The sequence below is a fragment of the Papaver somniferum genome, chromosome 3 (genome assembly GCF_003573695.1).
Source record: "Papaver somniferum cultivar HN1 chromosome 3, ASM357369v1, whole genome shotgun sequence".
NCBI classification, from domain to species: Eukaryota; Viridiplantae; Streptophyta; class Magnoliopsida; order Ranunculales; family Papaveraceae; genus Papaver; species Papaver somniferum.
Genome location: NC_039360.1, coordinates 56,835,179 through 56,862,456, shown reverse-complemented (window position 1 = coordinate 56,862,456; position 27,278 = coordinate 56,835,179). Strand labels below are relative to the sequence as shown.

The window sequence follows — 27,278 nt, the reverse complement described above, 5'->3', positions numbered from 1 at the left end:
GCATGTAATGACTTGTTCATGATTCTTATTTTCTTGATTCCTACACCACCACCTTCATTTGGCAAGTTAACTTTTGTCCAACCAACCCATCCTTTCCTAGGCTTCTTCTTGATATATCCCCAAAGAAACTGTCTCATAATCCTTTCCATTTGTTTCTCAACTGAATTTGGAATTTGAAAGAGAGATAAGTAATAAACTGGCAGGCTGGAAAGAACATTTTGTATTAACATTGACCTTCCACCCTTAGAGAGATATTTCCTTTGCCACATACTCAACTTCTTCTGAAAAATTTGAAGAATTACATCCCATACTCCCACAACCTTTGACTTATTCCCTAAAGAAATGCCCAAATATTTCACAGGGAAAGAAAGTAATTGAACACCCAGAAATGACAGCACCTTCCATTGCATTCACTGCATCACCCACTGGCACCAATGCACTCTTTTGGAAATTTATCCTTAAACCAGAAACTAGCTCAAAACCCAATAACACATTCTTAAGATTATTCACCTGCTCACAACTCTCATCTAAGAAAACAATTAGATCATCTGCAAATTGCAAGTGATTAATCTCAAAAGCTTCACTAGATGGTTTGAAACTAGAAAAGCTGCAGCTATCTTTATCATTAAAGATAACACCTCCACAATAAGAATAAACAAGAAAGGAGATAAAGAATCTCCTTGTTTTAATCTTTTTGTACTTCTGAATAAAGGTGAGGTTGTGCCATTGATAGCCATTGAAAATCTTGTATTGGACAAACACCATTTTATCCAATTCCTCCATACATTACCAAATCCAAACCTGGACAAAGTGTAATCAAGACAACCCCACTTCACATTATCAAATGCTTTTTATAAATCCACTTTCACTATCAAACCAGGCTTGCCTTCTCCTTCTCTTGAATCAATCAACTCAAAAGCAATGAGTATACCATCACTGATATGTCTAGAGTCCACAAAAACGCATTGAAACTCAGAAATAATTGAAGGAACAACTTGTTTCAATCTGTCTGCTAGTAATTTTGAAATAATTTTATAAATTCCCATAATAAGACTAATAGGCCTAAAAGGATGCATAGACACAACACCATCAGATTTAGGTATCAAGATAATATTAGTGCAATTGAGGCTCCAGTCAATATAACCAGAGAGCTCAAATTCTTTCACAACTGCCATCGGCTCCATCTTGATTATATCCCACACTACCTTGAAAAATTCCATAGTGAACCCATTTGGGCCAGGTGATTTGTTTCTACCAAAATTCCAGATGACATTCTTCACTTCAGCCTCATCAAAAGGTTTTTCCAACATAATAGCTTGAATAACACTTAAACTAGGCATTTGAAGATCATCAAAACTTGGTCTAATCAACACATCTTCTTCGAAAAGATCCACATAGAAATTTTTAGCCTCCTCGTTGATCTTCTCCTTGTCATGACAAATTTCTTCATTGATAATAAGAGAATTTATTGCATTTGTCTTCTGCTTGTAGAAAGCATTCTTATGGAAAAATCTTGAATTTCTTTCACCATCCATCAACCACTGACCTTTTGCTCTAGAAAACCACTTCCTTGAGCAATTCAAAGAAGCTTTTTTGTGATTAATTCTAGCCAGTTCTCCATCTGCTTTTTGTATATAAGGTTTTAATGATGAGTTTTTAGAACAAAACTATTTGTTTTGTTGAATAGTGAATACTCAAATAGTTAATCCACACAACTGTAGTTATGAACAAAACCAAGGATTATAAGGTTTTGCATGTAGCTAACATGTAACAAGTAACAACATCTTTCAATACCCACTTAATTCCTCTATTTTATATTTACATACATTCATTTTGGTACATTCTCTCTTTTCTCTTCTTTTTTTTTTGGTGTTGGTAAATTAAGGTGGCGTTCATGAAAATCATGAGAACAAATTAGTTATTAAGAAGGTTAAAAAAAGAACCATCATTTGGGGAATACCCAAAAATTTTGGGGCATACATATGGATGAGCCTAACTAGTGTGTGGTGATAAGGGGTGTCTAATGAGTGGTTAAGTTACTTAGATACCCTTGATTAATTTATTTATTTTTAATATTAATATTAATTATTTATTTTTGAAAATTTTGAGAAAAAAATTCTTCCTTTTTTTTATTTTTCCTTATTGCATGAATTTTTTTTACGACAATTACGGAGCAAAGTTCGGCTAATAATGAAATCAAATTATCAGCCGAACTTCTCATTTTTTTTATCATCCTGAAAGTGTCGATGAACAGTTCGGCGGATAATTAAACACCGAGATGTTAGCCGAACTTCACTTTATGAAGAATAATACTAAGTTCGGATGTCCTATTTTTTTTATTGAATATGCCGAACCTAGTTATGTTTTCACAAAACACAAGTTCGGCTGACATAGTATCCGCCGAACCTACGTATGTTTTGAAAAAATTTAGGTTCGACATATCACCTGTCAGCCGAACTTAGGTTCGTAAATAAAAAATATTTAACATAAAAAAAAAAATTAAATTAAAAATAATAAAAATAATTTTTTTATTTTAATTTAAAAAATAATTAAAAGATATAAATTATGAGGGCATTTTTTCCATTATGAAAAATGGCTAGACAAGGAACATTACAGAAACACTATTTAGCATCCTGGTTTTGTCCTATTCTATATGCCCCCAAATTTTTTGGTATGTCCCAAATGATGGTTCTTAAAAAAGATCAAAGAATTATTGGTGATTGAAAAAACTTGAACAAGACCAGAAGCCTTTGATGATAAACTTGAACAAGACCAAAAGCCCGTGAAGTTCTGTCCACCAAGAATCTAGAACTGTACATGTTACCAGGCAGGCAAGGCAACCACTACTCCTTAGCTTTGCACTATAATTTTGGGCATACCAAAATCTTCCAAGGCATACTGAATGAAGACAAAAAAGGTTATGAAATAGCAAAATCAGATAATCCCTTAACCCAAAAAAAATTTATTGACAAATCTGCCCTTTACGTATTAGTGTTAATAATCTTGATTAGTGATTAAATATTTTGTTTAGTGATTAAATTAATTTTCAGAATTATAAGAGTTGTTTAGATGAAAAATTTGAGGAAAAAAAAATCAAAGTTTTGGTTTGGTTAAGAAGGAGAGAAAGAGAAGGAGAAAGTGAGAAATTCTAATTCTTGATTCAATGGAGGATGAGGAGGGTCATCATTCATCTAAAAAACCTAGGAAAATACATATCAACTACAACAATGATCCAGAAATGGCTGCTTTCTTAGATTATGAGAATGATTTTACACCCACTCAAACTCAAGCTCAAACTCAAACACAAACTCAAGATGATGATTTTTATGAGCCAAATCCTGATGATGAAGACATTGATGAGGAACCCAATGCTTCTAATACACAGGTACACTTATATCCTATACTTAATCTCACTTCTATAGCTCTCAATTATCAAAAGTTAGGTTTTTTGAATCATGGTTCGGCGAAACAGGTTGAGGTTCGGGTCACATCTATGAGCCGAATCTACCAATTGATGAACGGTTCGGCTTACTGAATCTGTTTACTGCATGTGCCGAACTGTTTGCTAGACAGTAGTTCGGGTTATATGAAAGTTTCATAGTAAGCCGAACAACATCCTGAATAGCTCGGAAAAAAATAATTACCGGTTCGGCTTATATTTCGAAAATCGTATGAGCCGAACATCAATTTGTTATTTTTTGGGTTAAAATATTGTTATTGGTTCGGCACATATTGAGAATATCGTAATAGCTGAACCTCGTTAATGTGCTAGGTTCGGCACATATTATGATTATCGAATACGCCGAACCCCTATGCATCTCTATCTGTGACTATAGACTTACAGGAAGCTTTTGTGAAGAACAGTTCGGCTAAAAACGCAACTCAATTTTGAGCCGAACCCAACACTGTAACCGTCATTTAATCGATGAAAAACAACAAATAGGAGACTGGGTTTGTAAAACTTGCTTTCTTATCCTCATTTCCGGAGTTGGAGATGCAGTTGGTTCAATTTCTGGTTCAATTGGTGGTTGATTTTCAGTTTCTACACCTTCATCTTCAATTGGTTCTTCTTCTTCAATTGATGGATTAGAAGACGATTTGGTTTGCCTAATCCCTGCTTTTCTTTGTACGAGTCATTATGTGGTTGAGTTTAATCGACGATCAAATTTTTACGAATCGACAATTAATCACGATGATGAATTTTTTTTCGCAGGAGGGGGAAGAGTTCGTCTAGAGGAGGAGGAAGAAGAGATGGTAAGGGAAACTGATTTTGATTTTTTAGAAAACTGATTTTAGATTTTTGTATTAAAGGTATATAGATAATTGAACTATCCATAGGGTACCCCTTATAAGGTCACCTAAGATAGAACTATTGTTTTGTATGCCTAGAAAGATTTTGGTATGCCCAAAATCAGGGTTCTTAGCTTGACCCCTAACGAACAAAGATATTATTCGTGATCGAAGCCTTTGACGATAAACTTGAACAAGACCAGAAGCCCATGAAGTTCTGTCCACCAAGAATCTAAGACCGTACATGTTACCAACCACTGCACGCACCTTAGGCTTTACCCATAATGAACAAGTGCTAGAGATTTGGTGACTGGAAAAGATAGAGATGTGTCATTAGATACTGCAAGATCTACAAGAAAAAACCATCATATTGTCTTATTTTATTTGAGGACTGCAAACAAAGATCTCCTTTGCTTGTCGTCTCCCTCTTCCCATTACATAGTAATCCCCTTTTGCTATTTTGGCACTCACATTGATCTGATCCTTCACACATGCTTCCACAAAATGTTGTTTCTTCACATTTTTATTTTTTATGTTTTGGAATCACACTTTTTTTCTTTGATTCTACGTAACCATGATCCGTTCAACCCATGAATAACTTTTTTTGCACGTGAGAAATCATCAACACCGATTCACATTTCGAATTATAACTCGGCTTGTTCCTTGTTCACTCTATAGAGGTTCCCTTGACCAAAATTCATTTGGACTTGGTATTGGAGTTTTTATTTGGATATTTTGGAATAAAAATTTCTCATTTAGCTTATATTGTATTGAGTCCCCCTGACCATACTTCACCTGACATTTACCTTATAAGAATAACTGCAACTTGGATTTGGTCAAATGAGTTCGACCGACTACATGAAAGTTTTCAAACCTTATTTTGAAATCAAAACGACCAAGTAATTTCGACATATACGTATACTTATGATCACGTGTATAAGTACGGAGATAGTTGATGAAGTGGTCTATATTTAGTACTTAATTTTTGGTATTCTGTCAAATATCATTAGCTATACAAAGTTTTTAATTTCAATAATCTTCGCCTAGTGCCAGAAATACCGAGAACGATCTCAACCATTTACTTAAAAATGTATAGACAAAATAATTTATAAAATTTACAGTTTAGATCAAATTACATCTCTTAAAGAGTCCTACGATAGCAACTTCCAAGTTTCCCTTGGTAGGTGTAATTACTCTTTCAACTTTTGTGTTAAATTATTCTCCGAAATAAATGCAAAATTCCACCATAACAGGCAAACTCACCGTTTCTAGGAAATGTCTAACGCTTTACATCAAAGATTGTCCCTTGGAGTGTTGTAGACCTGAAAAGCTTCTCTATTGTGTTTTGGCGTTGTACAATGGTAGAATTTCGCACACCCTATTTCTCAGCGATCATGGAATACGCTGATTGCAGGCAGCTTGTTATGGGCATGCCTACAAGTGGGTCTAAATGGAAGAACCCTATGTCATTGGCGTGGGTCGTATAAGATCCCCAATTCCACTTCTTCTTTTTTTTTTGTTGCTAATTGATGACCAAAGTTGTAACTATAATTCTATGTATATTGTCATTTCCATCATGTTCTCGTTGTTGAGGTAAACGGGGTCCCCATTGACAATCTTCAACTACTTCTCTTAAAACTCACTTACTCGCCATTGTATCAACTAATTCCTTGTTGAGTCCAATAAATCTAAGAAAGTCAAAGAGGTGATCAAATCAATGACAATAACAAGTTAAAAAAATTTCAAACAAATCCACCAAATAGGAATTAGAGGGAAGAAAAATTCAAAACCCCAGATGCAGGATGTTTACTTCCACAGAGCTAAGTTTCTCTAGACACCACCAATTGTTTATTGGTGCACCTACTTGTCATTATTTTCTTTTATGGTTAAGAATCTTGGAGGTAGTTTGCAAAGATGGAAAGCATTACGCGTTATTGCTATATTTGCCATGGGTTTATTTATTAGATTCTGCATAAATTTATCTTAGATCTTTTTTTTTTGCTTGTGGTGTAAGAAAAACAGTGATGTGTGCACTAAATATGGTCAGTTGGATAGTGGATTTGTTCATTTCATTTGTTCAATTTTATTCTTTCACAAGGCTCATTTCATGGTCAGTTGGACAGTGGATTTGCATAAGAATATTTACTTAATTTACAATTCAGAAAATATTTACGTTTCTTTGGGAAGGAAAAAAAGATGTGTGCACTCCTTGCATTATATTTCTGCCTAATCTTCTAATTTCACCTTATACTTTTCACTGTGGTTTTAAGGAGTCGAGTAGTAATAGAAAAATATGCAATATTATTTTCACAAAAGCCCCAAGATTGTTTTCCTGGTGAATAATTTTGCATTCGGTACTAGGTAACTAAGGCTTGGAATCAACAGTCAGTTTTGCGTTTTAGGTGCAAGAGAATTTTAGAATTTCACTTTAGAGTGTGGGGTTAGCATTTGTAAACCGAAATTTCAAGACGGTCCGGGTATCAAAAACCTACAACAATTCAACATAGCTCCTCTCACAAAAGTTGTCCAATTGTCTCATTCACGAGCCTGATTAACTTTGGGCTCATCGTTAAATTAAAAGCGAAATATTTCTCAAATATTCACCCTTCTACGTGTCCAAAAAATCGAATCTATATCAAATCTGGACTAGTACTGAAAATGGCATATGCCCAATCGAAATAACTACATCTTTTAAATCCGAGATTGGTAACTAACATTCGAAAAGATGATTGGATATCCCATATGTCAACCCCACCTGCGTCCATAGTTTCTGGCGAGCCTGTTCAAAAAAAGTTAATCTGAGTTATTTTCTTTTCCGAAAATTAGGATATTCCACAATTGATCTTCTTATTCCTAACGGATACCATACCAAGATTATTTTAGTTCCTCCTAACTTTTTGGGCTTGATGTAATCCATTTTAAATATCATGTTTCTGGGATTTTTTTCAGTCAAAATATTTATGCTCATCTAGCTACTCAATCTCCCAAAGAGCCATTGAATTTTCCTCGGCATAAGATTGGGTCTCTATTATTATCCTGAGAATCAAATTATTTCTATAAAAAATAGTTCGTTATATTCTGCCCACCTCGACGGGATTAATTCCTTACGTGCCTTCTATATCTCATTCCTGTATCCTCTGCGACTTTTAAATACCTGAAACGGATCATCAACTTTTCTTGGATTGTCAACTTTCAAGGAATTTTGGTTTTCGTTTTCAATGTCCACCGTAGTCTTGGAAGTCCCGTCCCACTCAATTAGTTTGTGGGTTGCCTTTCGGATTCAGTCCCTGAAACTCGTTCACTTATCTAATAAGACCACTATTATACTACGTTGCATTTGAAAATTAAAATACAATGTCCATTTTGATAAAACTACGCTTTATCTAATTACTCTGATTAAGCATATAAAAAATAACTTTCAATCCATTCTAAATTACCTATATCACTGAAACACCCCAAATGACCCAGCAACTTACCCTTTAAAAGATGTTTAGGCATGGATTGGATATTATTCTCAGATGCATCACTGAAAGAAGAAAACTATTACATGGGGCATGTGTTTTTCTTTTATTCGACTGATCTGAAGGAATTTGTTAACTTTGCGGTTGGATCGCAATGAACATTTTCGACTTTTCTAGGAGAAGTCTGATTTCTTCTGCATGCAATTTCTTGGTTGTCCGGCAACCCTTTGTCACCGGCTAGGATACTAACATATTGCAAGCAGTTATAAGACATTATAAAAATTAAAACTTCTAGTCCGCCATGCATGACGGATGGGGAGCCCAATCACACAATATAAATAAACATTAAAGAACCTCCCACTACTTGTTCAGTGTCAGCAACACATCAACATGACACATAACTGAACATCGGATAAGAATTCATTGGCAAAGGAAGTTAGAATTTGACATATATTCATATATACAAGTCGGATAAGTTATGTAATGGATTAACAAGCAAAAAATTGCATTTTGTAGACTCCATGCAGGAAAAAATCGAAAAACAAAAAGAAGGACCAAAAAAAAGGTAAAAGGAATTCAAATAATTTCGGCCCTTTACTTCCTTAATGGGTAAGAAAATGCTGTAAATACTAAATACTCTTAGTTGCAAAATCTCAAATCTAATTGGAACTACACAATGTTGTAGAGTCCTTAATGCCGAAGCAATTTATTTATAACAAAAAATTAAAATGGGAGAATAAATAAAATAATTTCATTACACGTGCCTCCAGAGTCCTTGATGCCCAAGCAAAAAAGGGCCGAATCTAAAAATAAACTACGACCATAACTTCCCTTCATACCCGGTAATTTTCAATCAAACGGCTAGAAAACCATTATTACAGTGCAAGATTAAAGTAAATCACATTATAAACCATCCGATCAAAATCAACGGTTATAGTTAAAAAGAACCGGTCCGTTGGGAATATCGCTTCCTTTTCCTATATCAGCGCCTCTTCTCTTCTCTCATTTTTCTTCCCAATGAGAAAACAACTTCTCTCTCCGTCTCTCTCATCTTAAGTCGCTAACTTACGCACTTCTTCACTCTGCTTATCCTACGCATCTCCCGATGTCACAGACGAGCTTCTTCTTCATCCTCATCAACAACATAAGAAATACTAGTATCTCTAGGTAACTTGAACCTAAAAAGACAAAAAATGGACGGTCAGAAGAAGTTAACAAGATCACAATCATCTCTACTAAGATCATCACCAACGATTAGATCTTCAATTCATTCACTTTCGTCAATTTATGAAGAAGATAATGATTCTGTTGCATCAGATGAGGAAAAACCTCACAAGTCTAATAATTGTAGAAGTGGGTTTAGTAGTAATTATACTAATGGTTCATCAATAAACCGCTTCTTATTTCAATCACTAGCGTTGATAACCCTAACATTATTGTTCCTGTTTTCCTTGATTTATCTGAAAAATAAGGAATTACCATCTTCAGGAAACTTTTTATTAGTAATGGGTTTCGTTGGTTTTGGGATTTTTGTGGTGAGAAAAGGAAAAGGTTCGTCTTTTCTTAAACAGTTATGGGATGAAAGAAGTAGAAATAATAGAGGGTTTTCAAAGAGTAGTGGTGGTGAATCAGTTCAGTGGTTTATTGGCGGTGGTGGAGGGAGTTATTCTTCGTGTTCGTCTTCGTCGAATTCGCCGTCTTGGGATGTAGACAAGAGAATTATAAGAGAAGGGGTTGAATTTTACAGTAATGGAGATTTTTATGAAGGTGAATTCCATCAAGGGAAGAGTAATGGTAGTGGAGTGTATAATTATTTTATTAATGGAAGGTATGAAGGAGACTGGATTGATGGGAGGTATGATGGATATGGAATTGAGAGCTGGGCTAGGGGGAGTAGGTATAGAGGTCAGTATCGACAAGGTTTGAGACATGGATTTGGAGTTTATAAGTTTTATACAGGTGATAGTTATGCTGGTGAATGGGTTAATGGACAAAGTCATGGAATTGGTGTTCAAACTTGTTCTGATGCTAGTTGTTATATTGGTGAATTCAAGTGTGGCGTTAAACATGGTTTTGGTTGTTATCATTTCAGGTACTGTTATATTTACTTACTGAACTGTTTTATTGAGTTTTTTTTTATTACTTTATGTTGCATTTCTTTAGGTATGTCTATTGATTTTGTGATGCATTTTGATTGATGAAACTACTGATTATGTCATCTTAGTTCGTAATTTAATGCCTATGGAAGATGGGATAGGCCGGGTTCGATTTGAAAGTTGAAACTGTACTTTGTACTTGTGAGAGAAGGGAAGAAAATTTAGTTGAATATGAAAAAGTCTAGTATTAAGCAAGAAGGAATTTGGTTGGATATGAACTAGTCTGTTCAGTATTAAGTAGTTATCCCCTAGTGTCCTCAATTGGTGAAGCTGTATAAACAAGCTAAATTTGGTACAAATATGGTTTCTTAATATAATCTGTACAATGCAAAATGATTTACATGGAGATGTTAACCGGCTGGTGCCTGGTTGATGGTCTTTCTTGCTAATTTTGGATCGATGGTATTTTTAAGAGAAGTCTGATTTCCTGTTTCATAGTTCATACAGAAGAACTTTGCATGTTTTTACTTTTAACCGGTGGTAGAGAGTGAAATTGATGTACTGATTGGAAAACTGAACTATAATGCAGGAATGGAGATAGGTACTCAGGAGAGTATTTTGGAGATAAGATCCATGGATTTGGAGTATATCACTTTGCCAATGGGCACTGCTATGAGGGGTCCTGGCATGAAGGCAGGAAGCAGGGATTCGGTGTTTACACCTTCCGGAATGGGGAATCTAAATGTGGGGAGTGGGATTCTGGTGTTCTCAAAAGCCCCCCACCTCAATTAACTGACACAGTTCTCCGCGCAGTTCAGGTACTAATTCATTTATTGAACTCTTAATTTAGTGTGTAATCTGGGTTTTGGGCACTTAAATTACCATATTCATTAAGGGCAACCAAATCGAGGACTTTCATGTATGTATTTACGAATCATTAGTGTTGCTGCTAGATATATTTTTTGTTCGTTTTAAACTTCTAAGTTGATTTCGAGAAACATGAGTTCTATGTTGTCAGTATAACACATTATAAGAGTGGAGTTTTAATGAGGATGTCCTCTTTGCTGGATTTAAGGGTTCAAATGGGTGTGGGTAGACTATCTGTTTTCCGTTGAAAGACATTAGTGTGTTTCTTATAATTTGATTTAAAGGACAAAGCCAATTTGTTTCCCTCTAGGCAGGGCTTCGCAAGTTTTACCATTTTACTGGATTTAAGGGTTCAAACTATATGTTTTCCGTTGAAAGGCATTAGTGTGTTTCTTGTAATTTGATTTGAAGTGCAAAGCCAATTTGTTCCCCTCTAGGCAGGGCTTCACAAGTTTTACCATTTTACTTCAAAGCCAATACACGACTTTTTTTTTTTTTTGATGAATTTCATTCATAATTTGGTCATAACAACAAAAACTTCTATTGTTTTAAAATTTCAGGCAGCTAGGAAAGCGGCAGAGAACGCCATTCATCTTCCTAGGGTGGATGAACAAGTAAACAAGGTGGTCACGGCTGCAAATAGAGCTGCCACTGCAGCAAGAGTTGCTGCCATCAAAGCTGTTCAAAACAGAATGGATGGTAAATTTTGCGACACTGGCGAAGTTTAGGAGATAACAACTTCCACTTTTACACTGTAAATTTTCTAAATATGTATTCAGTGAGTTTCTCCCTCACCCGGGTAAGCAAAAGCTGGCACCGGAGTGTCAGAGAGAGAGAGAGAGAGAGAGAGGTTTGATATCTAAGATCACCTTGTAACATGTACATAAAGCCTAATGTAAATCTTATCTATATCATTGAAAGCTAAGTTTTCAAGATCTCTTTCGATTTCCAGATTATTTCTCTTCGATGTTATCTTGTACTAGCTTCTTGTGGATTAAATTAGCAGCCAGACCTAGATTTGGGATTCAACGTCTAGTGCCGTCCTTTCATTCATTGAAAGATGCAGTACATAATTAGGTTAATACTTTAATTAGGCTAATAACAGATGGTCCAGATTAATGATTTGTACTAAGCATGGTGGACAGTGTTGGGTTGGCAATGTTTTTAAACTTGAACTATTTGCGGAAGCACATGGGACAGTGTGAGCAACCGGTGAGTGCATAGTAACTTTATTCATCTCCATTCCCTTTTAAGTTTAACAAATTGAAATTGCATCCGGAAATTTTAACATGTACTAAATATTGCAAAAAGAAACACCATATGCGAATATGTCAGGGACCAAATTCTGTGATCCCCTTAAACATAATAGCGCCAAAACTCAAAATTTGAGTCTAATCTAAAAAGTTAAGACTTTTTCCCTTTGATGCATATGCAGGGCGCATGATGCAGGCGTTTAGATCTGATAGGTTTAACCGAAAGGCAACTGTTCTAATATACAAGTATAATTGTGTTTACTGTTTGACTGCTTTTTCTAAGTTTGATTTTGTTTAAGTAACTACAAATCTTATGATCTTTAGAGTATAAACTAAACTAATACTAATCTATGTACTCTCTTTTTCTCACCAATCTCTCTGACTTTTCATCCTATCTAGGTTCTTCCTTTCAACCACTCTTCAGCTGCATTTGAAAAAGAAAGAGAGTTTGCGAGCTTTAGTGTTTTAAGTTTAGTTGTTAAACAAAATTTCCACATTTTATTTGTGATTTAAATTTAGTTGTTAAACGAACTTTTTTCATTTTCAACCAATGGAGCCGTGGGAGCGAGTTGCAAAAACTATAGTAGCTTCTCTAGCCCTTTTCAGACATTCTTCCCTACTTTTTAAAGGTAATAATTTGAATAAGAGAGGGTTATTGCATCCCCATTGCCATTGGCTTTGATCTCACATGCTACACCTCTTGCAACTTTTATCATCATGGTTTGCAACAGAATCTGCCTAGCAACAAGTAATAGTGTCCGAAACCGCATTAAGTATGACAATCTCTTGACTAATCCTTTGACTTTCAAGTTTAAGTTTGAAGTGTGTCATTGGACGTCACTTGGCTTGACCAATCGGATGACTGTATGTCAGCTTGGAGTTTGAAATCTCACCACTCTTTTGAGTTAAAAGCTTATAATACTTTCGCGGTTAGATAGTGGAACTTGCGGTACAAACTGCAAGAAAGCTTTGTAATTTTCCATCCTCTTTCTGCCAAGAAACCAATAAACAAGTTGATAAAAAAAAAGGGAAATGTGTACTGTTTTGAATGGCAAGTACACTGGAGCCCACCGTGCCTATGAAATGTCTGGTCCCGAAAAACTATTATTAAAAAGAATTAAAAAGGTGCTGCCACGATCTTTTAGCCATTTCATGTATCTCAAATTGCATTTAAAGTATTAGTCATTTGGTTTCTTATTGTGTAGACCCACTAAAGGCCCAATTTTCCAATCTATTGATTTGACTTCTGTGAACAACACAGGAAGTGGATGGAATTTGGGGTTTGAAAAAAGTTGGGAAATCTCAAGATGGATGAGGGAGAGAGATGTTCATGATCATGACCTATAAACAACATGAGTGGATTATTAGGTCTCTTGTCCCTTGCTTCTTGTATGATTCTCTCGTTTCCATGCATTTAATATGTTTTGAAAAATAATATGTTGGTGTGCATGAGAGGAATTTTTCATGACATAGTAACATGGGATATGGGTGAATATGGGATGGATGTTGGTTTGAATTTTGCACGATCATGTACTACTACCTGTTCCCGGTTTTGAATTTTCAAATATTTCCTTTGAAACTTTGTAAGCCATTAAAGATGATGACCTTGTGACTATACAAATTGGGTGACGGATAATATCATCAGTTAGACTCATTATTAATTTCATCCCCTTATGAACTGAAGGTGGATATGAGCAACCCAGACTAGTTTCAACACATACTCTTGCATAAACAAGTCTTGTTTTGTTCAAAGTGTGTTCATCCATAAACAAAGGCTTTCCAATAAAACTTGTTATTTATTGAACTCAATCCTAGCTTATTCCGTAGATCCTTAACCAAATAGGGATTGTCTTCATTTCAGTGATCGATTTCTCAATAAGAGGGATCCAAGGCTAACGATGAATGATTTTTTGCCAATGTAAAAAGCTCCCAAGTCTAGGGCAGATTTCCTATCTTCATCATTCAAAAAATTGAAAACAAAAGAATTATCACCTTGTAGAGCAATTTTTACCTCAGATTCTGTTTTCCACATCTTTGAGAACAACCACAAGCATGAAGGGGACTAAATACTAAAAAGCAGACTAAATACTAAAATATTTTAGCTTTTTTTAGAGGCGAAGCGCAGCGGTGAAAGACTATAATTTAGTCTGGCGTTGTTATAGTGAACGTTTGACAGTGAGCGGAGTTATAATGAACGTATGGAGGTCAGGCGTCGTTACTGTGAACGCATGAGTGGGGCGTAAGTATTATCCACGCTTCATGTGGGGCGTAAGTATTATTATCGCCAGACGTGGGGCGTTCACAAAATCACCAACCTAGTGTTAATTCCAAAGGAGAGACGAGAGTATTAAGTGAGTTTGATGGGGAAAAAACATGAGGCGGCAATAATATCAACGTCTGATATCATGCATACATTTTGTGAACGTTTGGTTTGGTGTAGTTTATATTAACGCCCCACTGAGACGTTCTTTGGATTAGCGCTCCACTCTCAAGCGCACACAATATTTACGCCCAATCTTATACGCTCATTATATTCACGCCTAACCTACAACGCTCATTATACCTACGCCCCATTAAATTCAGTTATAGTCTCGATCGGCGACTACATTTAGTCTCAAACCCTACAAAACCATACCAAATTTAGCTTTAGTCCATCCCATTGTGCTTCACTTTCGGACCAAATTTGGTTATAGTCTCCAAATTTGGTCGTGATTGTGGTTGCTCTGAGTCGGCCTTTTGAACCATAGAGAATGAAAGTCTTGGCCTACAAATGACCCAATAACCACTCCGGTCCGCGAGTTATAACCCTAAAGGTGTCACTATCCATCCATAAAAAACCCATCAAAACAAAAGTAACACAAAAATCCCAAAAAATTTTGATGAAACCAATTTTGAAATTTGGGGGTTTTTGTATCACTTTTTAAAAATTTGGAGATTTTTGTATCAATTTTATTTAAGATGGAGTTTTAGTGGATCTCAATATTTAAATGGGATTTTTGTACCACAATTTTGGTCACCTTGTATTTTTATGACTAGTTCTGTAACCAATTTTCCACACTCCTTAATGTCATCTTTAAGGTTCTCTGACGCAACATCAATCACTGTATTCCTTCGATCACTGATGGTGGTTTTTGAACCATAAAGCAATCTTCACTAACAACCGTCTTTGGCAACAAAGATACCATTCAAGCTTTTCAGCACCATTTTTAAGAGAAAAAAAATTGAACTAGGGTTTTCTTTTGAATGCCCATTTTCCGTTATAGCATCTCGTCTATCACCGTCAGCTGATCTATTTTGACCTCCAGTAATGATGTTAGAAGCATTGGAAGGAGGAAAATTAGTCAATTCCAAACTTGAATCAACTTCATCCATGGCTAATGAATTTACCCGTCGAGTACCAATGAAAATCTCAAAGATGTGAGTTTTGCTCTTCTTTTGGTTACTCTTCAAAGAATTGTGTTGTGAAAGGGCTGAAGAGAAAATCTCAGTGGGCTTCCAAGAAAATTCAACAAGGAAATCATGGTGAGGGTGCTGAGAAAGGTGATGCTTTTACTAATGGAAACCAGGAAAATATTGTTTTGGAATCAACCACACTGGAATCAACCAAACTGTTGAATTGGAAACAGTTGGAGCAAGCAATGGTCAGAAGGTAGAGAACCTAATTATAGAGTCTCTAGAAGATAAAAATGATAGTAATGACTCAAGGAATCTAAACATGGAGATAGGATTCATACATGAAACAAATGAAATGATTGTAATCCCAACTATAGTTGAAGCGATTGGAGGGAGACGAAAGGAGAACACAATTACTTCAAGCACAACTCCAGCTGAAATGGTTTTAACAAAAGAGATTGCAGAGAAGGCTGCAACAAGTATCAAAGGAACAATTCCTTTAATAGAAACAATAGAAACAAGGTGGGATCTAGCAACAGAGTTTCATCGATAGTTTCTGAGGATATTAAAGCTCCAGTTACAAATGAAAAATTAGTGGAGGAAAGGGTTTGTAATGATCTCCCAAAGAAATGATAAGGTAATTTTTTTCGATTATTTCGTAATAACATATGCATGTGTGTATCGAATTGAACACCCGAAAATTAATATAATGAGGAAAGATATATTTATTTTTCAGTATATACTAATACTACATTATTTATATATCTATATTACTGTTATTAAGCATACAAGTGGCAATCTTAACAAGTTTTTTAAGAAGCTATTTTCAGATGTAATGATATTAGGGTCTGTAGTTTGCTTTTCTAATGATCAATGTTTTTAAACCGTTATCCATAATATGACTTACTCCCTCCGTCCCTAATTAGATGATCTATTTGGTTTTAAGTTTCGTTCCATAAATAAATGACCTATTTTTCTTACTATAAGAAATATGTATAATTTGATAGTTATGTTTATATTCGTTACGTAGGTGTTTTAAAATGTTTTTCAACGATATAAAATTTACGAAAAAATCGTGATATAGTTTAAGAGATAAATCATCTAAGTTTTACTAACACCCTTGTCTTAAAAATTGTGCAAACTACAACTATGTCATCTAATTAGGAACGAATGGAGTATTTTTTAATTTTAATTACCAATCATATGTTGGTTCGTGCATCAAAGATTCATAATTAATTTATATATAAACATTAAAAAAAAAGGAGTACTAGGCCTTGTTTGGTAAAATTTATGATTATCTATTTATGATTATAGATAATCATAAATTGATAAATGATTTTGATATACTCATTTTAAAAATAAATTTTTCCAAACATTTTTTTTTCAGATAATTGATTATCTTATAATGATGATCTAAAAAAGGACAGGAAATAATAATGATCTAGGATATTTTTTTAGCCCTACGTTATTTTTTTGTCTCTCTTGATAGTTTAGAGAAAATAAGAAGAAAAAATTCAATTTGAGTTCCTTAGAAAAAATAATTGATTATAATAAATTTTTAAAATAACTTTTTTCTGTTTATGGAAATAATGTATTTTTTCAATTATGATTAAAATAAACAATTATTATAATGGTTACCAAACACATATAAAATCCATTATAATCTGCATAATAGATTATAAGCTGATAATCCATTAAAATAATGATTACCAAACAACCCCTGTATAATGATTTCTCAAATTGCAATATTTAGACGGTATATGCACCATAGATTAAAGTGAAACATGTGTATTTATGGTTAAGATGTTAGATTGACCCACGAAAAGTTCAGGTTCGATCGACTCTCTTGCAAGACATTTTAAAAATATTTAAAAATTAAAGAAATGAAATGCACTAGGCTGGGCTTGGTATGCACACGACAAAATGAAAAAGAAAAACCTACTCACGGATGAACCCTACCCCTTCGAGATTGGCCCTGATATCAAGACTCAAGTACCATGACACTTAAAGAGTTATTTCCCTATTTAATTCCAAAACTACGTAGAATGTAATGGGAAAGAATCCGTAAGTGTCCGGTAAGGGTAGATGCCAAATACTTTTTTTTGGCACATATATTCATAAAGAATTCTTTTTATTTTGATTTTAGGGTTTCTAAATATTAGCAAAATACTAACTATAGAAAATTCTTCCCCATAGTAGTTGATTTTTTCAACCCTAAAATGTTAAGATTTAAGAGAAATTCATAGTACTTGTGTTAGATAATTTTATAGAAATTAGTGTAAGTTAGTTAGAACAACAAATAGCGCATGGTTGTATCTATTCATGAAAATCCTTTCAATTTGGATTATAAACAACTTATCCCAAGAGATATAAGTCCTATGAAGAGATTCTTCCACAGAATGTGACTCTCCATGAAGAAATTATCCCAAAAAATGTGACTCTTCACGAAGAAATTCTTTTAAAGGGTGTGACTTTCCATGAATAAACTATTTTCATGTATGTATAAAGTTATAAACCCCACTCAAGATTCATTTCGAGACACAAGAAACATGTAACACCCCGTGTTTTTAGCATGCGCATGCTCAAAGATGCGTCATCGCCTGAGATGAAGCTTCATCCAAAGCTTCTGCTGCGTGGTAAGAGGTATATTGGCCTAAGGCCAATTCGCGCAAAAGTGGCGCATTATGTTTGGCATATTGACCAAGTGCCAATATCATGTTGCTAGCTGTATTTGGCCAAAGGCCAATCTCGCATCAAATGATGCATTAGGCCAGTTGGGTAGATGACCTTGAGTATTGTAGCGCTACCTTAGCGCATTATGCCGGATATTGGCCTAGAATCAATATTGCACAACAGTTGTGCAATATGCCAGAGCGAGCTGGCCGAGTGAATATTAAAGTGGCCTATAGGCCAGAACAGAAACAAGGCAATCATTGCCGGTTATTCAGAATTCCATGGAAACGACCATGAATATGTGACATAGTATATGTAAAAGTGATCCCCGGTTTAAGTTGTGAAAATTTCCTTAAGACGTATATAAGGAGAGGTAGTTGGTTGAAGGTGCATATGCGGACTATGCACCATGTAAGCTTCATACCTTAGCCAGAAGAGCATAAATGATGCTTAGGCCTCATTTATAGCTGCATATCCTTGACGATGGAGCATATTAAGCATGGGCATTACTATGCCATACCGCAGACTCAATAATGCGCAACCTATATGCATTTTGACGGAACAACCCATACATACTAGGACATTACCATTATTGCTTTCCCACAGCCTTGCAAACGAGTTGTCTTAAGTTGTTGTCCTTTCGAGGATGAACTACGACCAATGCTTGATCCCTTTAGAGTAGGGAAGGATACGTAGGCAGACGCAATGAGTTGCATCATTGCTCGTCTAGCAGTTTGTCGCTCATATCACCTTGCAGACGAGTTAGCTTAAGTTGTTGACCCTTCGAGGATGAACTGTGGCCAGTGCTTGATCACTTTGGAGTAGGGAAGGGTACGTAGACAGCCGCAATGAGTTGCAGCATTCTCGGTCCAACACTTTATCGCTCATATCATCTAATTGCGAGATGATTGCGGCATATTGGCCTCTCATATCATCTTGCTCAGTATTATGATGCGAGAGATGATTGTGGCCAAACTTGATAAGGCGAGTTGCATTCCATTCCTTGGATGCTCATACTTATTATCAAGGATTTCGACGTAGGCATGCACCATTGGCGCATTGGGCATGGCCAGGAAAGTAAGATACATCAATATGCAAGATAGCGGAGCTTGCATAATCCTAAGGGAAGTACGACATGAGCCTCATTGATGCACCCTTGGCCCGAGCAAGACAAATGCATGCTTTCAGCAATGCCTAAGCTAAGTAAAGAGTTGAAAATAGGCACGCACTGGCCGGTCTGACAAGTTAAAGGCATGATTTATGTCTTAAAAAGAACTTAAAGGCCAGTGATGCATGAATTAACGCATCAGCACTAAGCCTCAGTGGCTTTAAACCCTTCCAGAACAATGGTAAGTTGGAGCAGAGTGGAAGCTAAGTTAGTTGTATCATGCTTGTCGGGCATGCTAGCAAGGGCAAAAGAACGTGCATTTGCCTAGTTTTAAGGCCCGGTAAGTAGTATCAGAGTGGCCATCGGGGAGTTATGGATTGCGCTCAACTAGCACGCTAGGCATAATTTTTCGTTCCGTCACAAAACATATACACAACATGTATGATTTTACTAGCAGTCATTGTTATCAACCCCATAATGACTGCTAGTGAAGCCAAATGTCTCTCTAAGGTGAGGGTTGCTTTCCTTGAGTTACTTCCAACTTCGGACGTATTACACCATAATTTTAACATCGTATTTATCTGTAAGCTTAGTTTTTTAAATGGATAATACACAAAAGTTCCAACATTATGCACTGTTGTTAAGCCGGTGGTCAATATTGGAGTTTGGAAAACTTTTGTCTTAAACAAACTTGTTTCTAAGTTACAACTTAAGAGCCAAGTTAGGAAAACTTGTTCCTAAAGTAGGGTTTCGTAAAGGCTAAGTTTGTTTTCTCTATATATAAGACTAGAATTGTAGGTTTGTTGATATCCAATATAGAAGAGTGGTAAGACCTTGTGCTTAAGTTTTTGGTTTTTTTGTTGGGAGGTTCGAGCGATACCTTGAGGGTCAATATCAGTACGAGAGAAAAAATTATAGAAAGTATTTTCGTATTCTGATATTTAGGGTTTAGGGTCTGCCCTAAACCAAGTTTCTAGTGTTTCTATGTTCCCCCTCTGTTACTAGCAACTGTGAAGAAGGTGTGGAAGAGAACATATGAGGCTAGTTTGAAGAATGGGTTAGAGAGTTGATTTCTAAGGCTTCTTCGATGGTGTTCTCGGGTATGTATTGTTAACTCTTCTCTTTTCATCGTGAGTTGCATAAGGAGAATGTACCGACCACTAATTAATGGAAGTTGTTCTAGTGGTGTTGGTCATTAATGTTGCCTGTAAAGGTGAACCGCATATATCTTGTGTTGTGGTTGTGTGCTTTATCTTATGTCCTTATCTTATTTCTCCATGTTTGGTTCAAATAACCAATTGCGCTTAGTGATCATGTTTTCCGTTGCGCTCGTGGTGCCAATTTAACCAGCATTCGGTGCATTTCACGTTATATTTACACTGCAAACATTTTTCTATATCGGTGCAGGAAAGATTCTAAGACCAAACTGTTGAGGTATTTCTCATAGACAACCTATGTTGATCCCAATTACAAGAGTAGTTGGCCAAAAAAAAAAGGAAAATTATACAACTATGTATAGATCGAGGTTTTCCTTAAGATGAAATTCGTTTCGTTACGATGCTGATGGTTTTATTTGCGAATCTTCCTGAGTACAACGATGTTTCTTCTATAAGTAAAAGCACTCCAAGTTCTGAAAGAGGTAGAAAGTATCAAGACTACTAAAGGGAGTTACTGAATTTCATGGAGGTGACCAGTTCAGGGACTCCAACAGTAAGGATTATTCTATTTTATATATTGATTTATTAATCCTCCTAAAATTTGACAACTCCCCGTAACAATATTGGAAAATATGGCTCACTTAAATTTTGTTGTTTTTGTGCAAGAAAATTTTGGTTTTATTTTTGAAAGGAATTTAAGATATTTTGGAATATATCGACATAGCGGCATGACTGATCCAATCATGTCTTTTTTATATAGAGAAAAAAGGGGCTTAATGGCCGAATATATAATTGCATTTGTCCTTGTTCAGAACATCAAGGATAAAACTAGGAGCATGATCAAGAGTTGATCCAACATTATAAATAATAACCTTGTGTGCTAGCTCATGTGCTACCCGAGTTGCTTCCCTAATTTCGAAATTAAGTGATACAAAAGCCATTTTTGAAAGTGTTGATGGTGGATTTTCGGCAAAGACTAAAATCGTAAAATCATGATACTGCATGTTTCTGGCCCAGCTTCAGGAATGTATGTGACAATTCATATTTTATGATCCGTGAACCATTTCACGATCTCTGACTGAGGGAACGTTCCTATCAGAGCTATGATGAATATGTTTCTCGAAAGGCCTCTCAGCTGAGCTTTCGATGCTTCACACATTTCATCATCACCTCTACACGGAATCAAAATGATTGGGCGGCTCCTAGATATATTGCATGCTAGTATAGAGCCTAACGCCTTCAGGACGCCACGTTGCTCGTTGTTCTTTGACTACGTTGAGAGACCGTGTATAGAATCTCTTAATGATTGGGCGGCTCCTAGACATATTGTATGCTAGTATAGAGTCTAACGCCTTCAGGACGTCACAACATTCATTGTTCCCTGACTATACACCCCCTCAGAACGAGTATGATGTTTCAATTATCTCATATCTCAATTCTGCAAATAGGTTAATTCTAGCGTGTCATTCATCAACTAAATTCCTAGAAAATAATATATTCTATCTCATTACTCTGTTTCATGGCTGATCCTCAGCTGGCTGCCATGGATTAGTAATATATACTCAACTCATTTTATTACTCCGTTTCATGAACTATTCTCAGCTGAATTTCATGAATTAGTAATAAATACTCAAATAATTTTTATTACCCCGTTTCACGAATTATTCTCAGCTGAATTTCATGAATTAATAATAAATATTCACCGATCGGGAATCTGGGCCACCACCGAGTAAGCCCCGAGAAAATGGTGCGAGTGTACTAAGCAAATAATGCACAAACGAGCACCCAAACGCACGAACGAGCATTAAAAAATACGGACGAACGAGTAACCTATGCAAAATAGGGGAGAAAATAATATTAATAAAATAATAAAAGAGGCGCCTAGGGAACCTGGCCCACCGGCCGGCCCCACGCCTCTCTCATTATTTACCATTATTTTATTATTTTTCCTAATCTCATGAAAACTCCTTTATTCGAGCAAATTTCCTTGTTTGAGCAAAACTCCTAGTTTCTCCATATTTTCCTTCAAACGATGAAAATAGTAAAAGATAGGGAAAGGTATCACGGGACAGGGCCACCTAGCCGGCCGGCCATTCCCTAGCCGTGACCAGTCCCACACCTTACAATTTCTTATTTTCTCGTATTATTATTTCCTTCATCTCATGAAACTCATTCGTTTAAGCAAAAACAACCTAGTTTTTCAATATTTTCTCAAATATTGCTCAAACCATGAAAAAGCCAAAATGACAAATGGTCACATGACCGACTAGGCTTCTCACGTCAAAAATTAAAATATTATTATTTTAATATTTTCAAAATATTGGTCGCATGAGCAAAGTTCTACTTTCTCATTCGAGCAAAATTGAGAGTTTCAGTTAAGATCAAACTCTTCTGAAAATCCAAAATATTGCTCAAACGTGCACCAGAAAATACCAAAACTCTCAGGACTGAGACATAGACACATTGGTGACATGGGCATGCCACCTTGACCGACCAAGGTCGGCCCTTAGGCTTGCAAGGATCCGGTCCCACACTCTTTCATAATTTTGACCTAATTAGCTCTCAACAGTTCATATTGGGTCCAAACTCTTTCCAACCAACTTGGAATTTGCTCAATCGACCACCAGCTGGTCACACGACCACCAAGGGCCGGTCCCATACCCCTTGGCCGGTCCTCATCTCTCCATAATTAGGTTTTATCACCTAACGCTCAGACGAGCACTATTTTAATAAATGATTAAACCAGTATTTAATCATCCTTTCACTAATTGGTCAACAAAGGACTTTGGTGCATGCTCACTCGAGCCCTAGGAGCTACATGGTCGGCCATCATCCCATGTAGTCGGTTCCTCCTTCACTCAGTGATTGATTTTCAGTAAGTCATCAATTAATCAGCAATTGATGGGGTTCGAACTGAATTCTCTGCAAATCATAATTCTAAGCAAGTTTAAACACTAATATTTTATAATGATCCAACAATTAAACATCTTAAATTAATTATATAATATTCGATCGGCTATCAGTGTTTTAATTAATATTTTATTTGGTCATGCTACCAATAATTCATCAAACGAGCAATATTTGCTCAGACAAGGAATATTGATTCAACCATCAATATTCAGTAATTTATCAAATGAGCAATATTTGCTCAAACGAGGAATATTGATTTAACTATCAATGTGTCTACATTCTAGCAATATAAATAAGTTTCTGAATCCACGATCGATGACAAGATTGATCTATCGTCTAACCAAGAATTCTCGTGTGAGAAACAATCTCTCTCAATTGAGCAGAATTCAAACTTATTCTTCATTTGCAGAAACCCACAACACATTCACAATCCTTGATCATCATTGATCTCACCCACTTCTCAGCTTCCCTCCTACAGATCAACCTTCTTCCCTCTTTGTGACCGAATTAACTCTGCAACGGCCATTTCTTGGTTTAGACCGGAGTCCTACAGATTGATCTCTCGAACTCAAAGCACTCCCGTGCAGTGCATCTGTTTGAGGTTAGGCAGTTTGCTCGGTTGAGGAGTCTCCGTCCGCACGGTCATCTCTCCACTTCCTGAAAAACCAGCAAATCGTTTTCCCCCATCAGCAGAAAGCATGGTTCTAGACATTAGAAATAAGTTTTTGGCCCTCCAGTTAACATTTGTTGACTCAAAGTTGACGAGTCTGACGATATCCCCACTATCTTCTTCAATGGAGATGTTGGGCGACTTCAAATTTTGGATCCATTCTAATGCTGCCTTCACTCCTTGACTTTTAGCCTCTTCCACGTCCAGATCTCTACGTTGGTCAATCATGCACATTACAAAATCACTATACGAGTCTTTTAGAATTAATCAGTTATCATACTTCTTTGTTTTAAAACAGAAGGAGGCAGCAAAGTTAAGCTTGGGGGATCCCAGTAAGGATTTGATCCAAGAAAATTGAATACCTGGTCGAAAAGGGTTATAAGAGCTGTATAACCAAACTTCCCTAACACAAGAGCATTCACAAAAACAAGTGTTCCAAAATTTCTTCATTGCAATAGCAAAGAAAATAATAATTAGGAATATGACTAATGAGCATAACTAATCTCCCACCATTGGCCAAAAAAATCATGTAACATTTAAATATGAACATTACCACTCTAGGAGAGACGTCAATTTCCTCTTATTTTTTTCTTATTTTCCAATTTAGTCCTGAAATATTAACTTAGAAAACTGTCTATACATTTATTTGCTTGTCCATTTTGGGTATGTAATCATCTAGTAGAATCACGTGACTGAAAGTCTTCAAAAGGAGTTTTAGGAATGGTATCTAGAATATTTCTCGACAACCTTTAAGATATTTTAACCATGTTTCACGGAAAAGAGTTGAGGTTTATAAGCTCACATACCCTGGAACGAAAATTAGAGGATAAAGGTTGTTGGCTTCTAGCTCATTTGGTAAGAAGTACGTACCCCTGAAAGGTATCCCTAAAGCTCGTACCAGTCAAGATTCCTCGGGGAACCCTTTAATCCAACTAGCCTTCCAGATATGAAAAAATAACTATTTCCAACCTCGCAGATGTTATTTCCCTTGCGGTTTTGCATACCTTTTTGCAGACATTTCCATTTCCAAGAGACCTTGCAATCCTTATTTTACATCTAAATCGGGTCTACTAAAATACCAAGCTATAAGGATATTAATGCACAAAGTGATTAGAAATTTGATCAATCTCTAAGATAACCCAAAAATTTGGGATAAGCTGTGTAGGTGTAGATAATTCACAGGGTTAGGTGGCAAGATCCTAAACTGTGATACACCAAAGAACAAAGAGCGGCGAAACACAAGATAGAACCAGACGACGCAAGGAGCGAGGTATCACGTGGGTCGGATGTGACGCGATCCTTACCCTCTGACAGGTCGGGCGAGCAATCAGAAAGCACTCGGTCAGACGAAGGGAGATGGTCAAACAAAGGAACGAGAAGAAGGGAAGGGCGACATCGTGTTAACCAGACGATTAAGACTCGGCCTCGGGTGAAGAACTATCGGTCAAACCAGAAAGTCGGGAGAGCAGTGAAGGTCCGATAGGGAACAACTAAATTGATGTAATGTGACTAACATTGTAATTATGTTGTATGTCGACCTTGGCCTATAAATATAAGAGAAGGTCGAGAGAGAGAGGCAGGTTGGAAAAGAGAAAAAAAAACAAGACACTACATTAGAGAGTTTGAGAGTTACACCATTTGAGAAGGAGAGTTACACCATTTGAGAAGGAGAGAACATCTTGTAATCAAAGAAAAGAAATAATAACATTCATCCTTTCACCCCGTGGACGTAGGTAATCATACCGAACCACGTATATCTTTGTGCCTATGTTTGTTGTGTATCTTCACTTTGTGTTAAATCATTTTCTACTTCGTTGGATGTGGTGTGTGGTTTTATGCCACTACATTCTGGCGCCGACTAAGGGGACGTCTAAGTTCTCCGGATACCTTGACTGCATGTGCCGACAGAGACGATCCAAAAGCTCCTAAAAACACTTTGTGTGTTAGTTGATGCTATGGGATGAACTCTGCTCGGTGAACGTATGTATATGATCGTTTGGTTTGAAGACTGTTGAGATAATTAAGTTTTCGTTGTTAAGATCGAGTCGTTAGCAAACATTTTCAGTTAGGTCGATCCCGAACAGTCGACTAGTCTCGCTTGTAGGAGAGTCTGTTTTCGTGTCTTAATCTTCGTTTTCATAGTACTTTTCGCACTTGTCTTCACATTTTGATCTTAGTTTTTGTCCCGCGAGTTCAACAACGGAATACCCATAAACTCCCAAATAACTGTGGTTGAAGTTGTTTGAGGTTCCATGTTGGCTGGGGAAAATGCCAAAACAACAGCGCGGCGAGATTATTGGTCGCCGGTGGAGGAATCCAAGGAATCAAGGGAAGACATCCCTTTGTAGTTCCAAGGGAGTGCATAAGTCTTAGTCCAGTTTTTGTCGTGGCGTGCTGACCTCATAAAAGTACGAATTTGGACTTTTTACCCACAGAGAACTAGGTGTTAATGATTTGGAGTGTAGGGAATGTAGGACAAATTGTAGTTAATGCAGAGTCGTGGTACTGAAAGCGACGTCGTGCAACTTTGAAAGCGACGTAACATGATACCCGTCTAAAAGGAGACACTTAGAGTCCGAACAGGGCAAATTGGCGAGGTCAGCATGGCAGAGCAGAGGGAATCGTACTTTTGAAACTCATTCTTGGTGTCAGTCACCTTTTTCTTCTAAAAACCGTGCGTACTATAGAAACTTTTCAAAAATAGGTCAAAGTAAGGTGTTGTCTGTTTTTACTGACGTAGATAGGGACGACTCTCGGACTAACGGCACACTGTGTCTGATGGCTAGCATGTCAGGGATGGGAAGAACTCTGAGGAACCGCATGATCTCCAGTAACAACATGCAAGGATGAGTAACTGGGACGAGGCGAGGGAGTAATGGGCATCCACCACCAGAGGAATCACGAGCTGCTGCAAGGGGTATGCCAACTGTGGACGAGGAGATCGATCTGGGACGAGACGGTGACCCATCGCCTCTGGAAAGAATCGCCTCTCCCCCAAGGAGGGATGATCAAATAGATGGACTTACCGCGTCAGACACGGAAGATGATGAGGCAGCATTGATCCTGCATGCTCAGAGATGAAACATCAGACGGCAAGCTGAGTATCAAAAAGCCCTCGGGCGAGAGCAAGAACGACTAAGGCGAGTACAACTAGGACAAGAAATAACTATCGGAATCGATCCGGCGACATCGACTCAGATACCCCCCGCAGTACCACCTCCACCACCTATGATGACGGCACCACCCCATGCCCATTTAGGCCATCCAAATGGTCGCTCTAGCTATGAGAGTACAAATCCAACACTACTTGCAATTCTAGAAATCCAAAGAAGGCAAGAGGCGGCTTTAAGGGATCTTCAGCAGAAGAACCTAGATCTAGAGTTCGAGAACTATCAGCTAC

General features: G+C 36.7%; 1 protein-coding gene across 1 annotated transcript; it reads left to right on the top strand.

Moving 5' to 3' along the window:
* The first annotated feature begins 8,752 nt into the window (after positions 1-8,752).
* Positions 8,753-11,651, top strand: LOC113356218 (radial spoke head 10 homolog B-like). The gene is made up of 3 exons (XM_026599286.1): positions 8,753-9,843; positions 10,437-10,665; positions 11,275-11,651. Exons 1-3 carry the CDS (start codon positions 8,945-8,947, stop codon positions 11,440-11,442), a joined length of 1,296 nt encoding a protein of 431 aa, XP_026455071.1. The 5' UTR covers positions 8,753-8,944; the 3' UTR covers positions 11,443-11,651.
* The last annotated feature ends 15,627 nt before the right edge of the window (positions 11,652-27,278 follow it).

Bases quoted from the DNA above. Each gene is read 5' to 3' on its own strand.
- LOC113356218 (XM_026599286.1), top strand. From the start codon at position 8,945: ATGGACGGTCAGAAGAAGTTAACAAGATCACAATCATCTCTACTAAGA. The intron at 9,844-10,436 runs GTACTGTTATAT...ACTATAATGCAG, and splicing joins TTTGGTTGTTATCATTTCAG to GAATGGAGATAGGTACTCAG. The intron at 10,666-11,274 runs GTACTAATTCAT...TTAAAATTTCAG, and splicing joins CAGTTCTCCGCGCAGTTCAG to GCAGCTAGGAAAGCGGCAGA.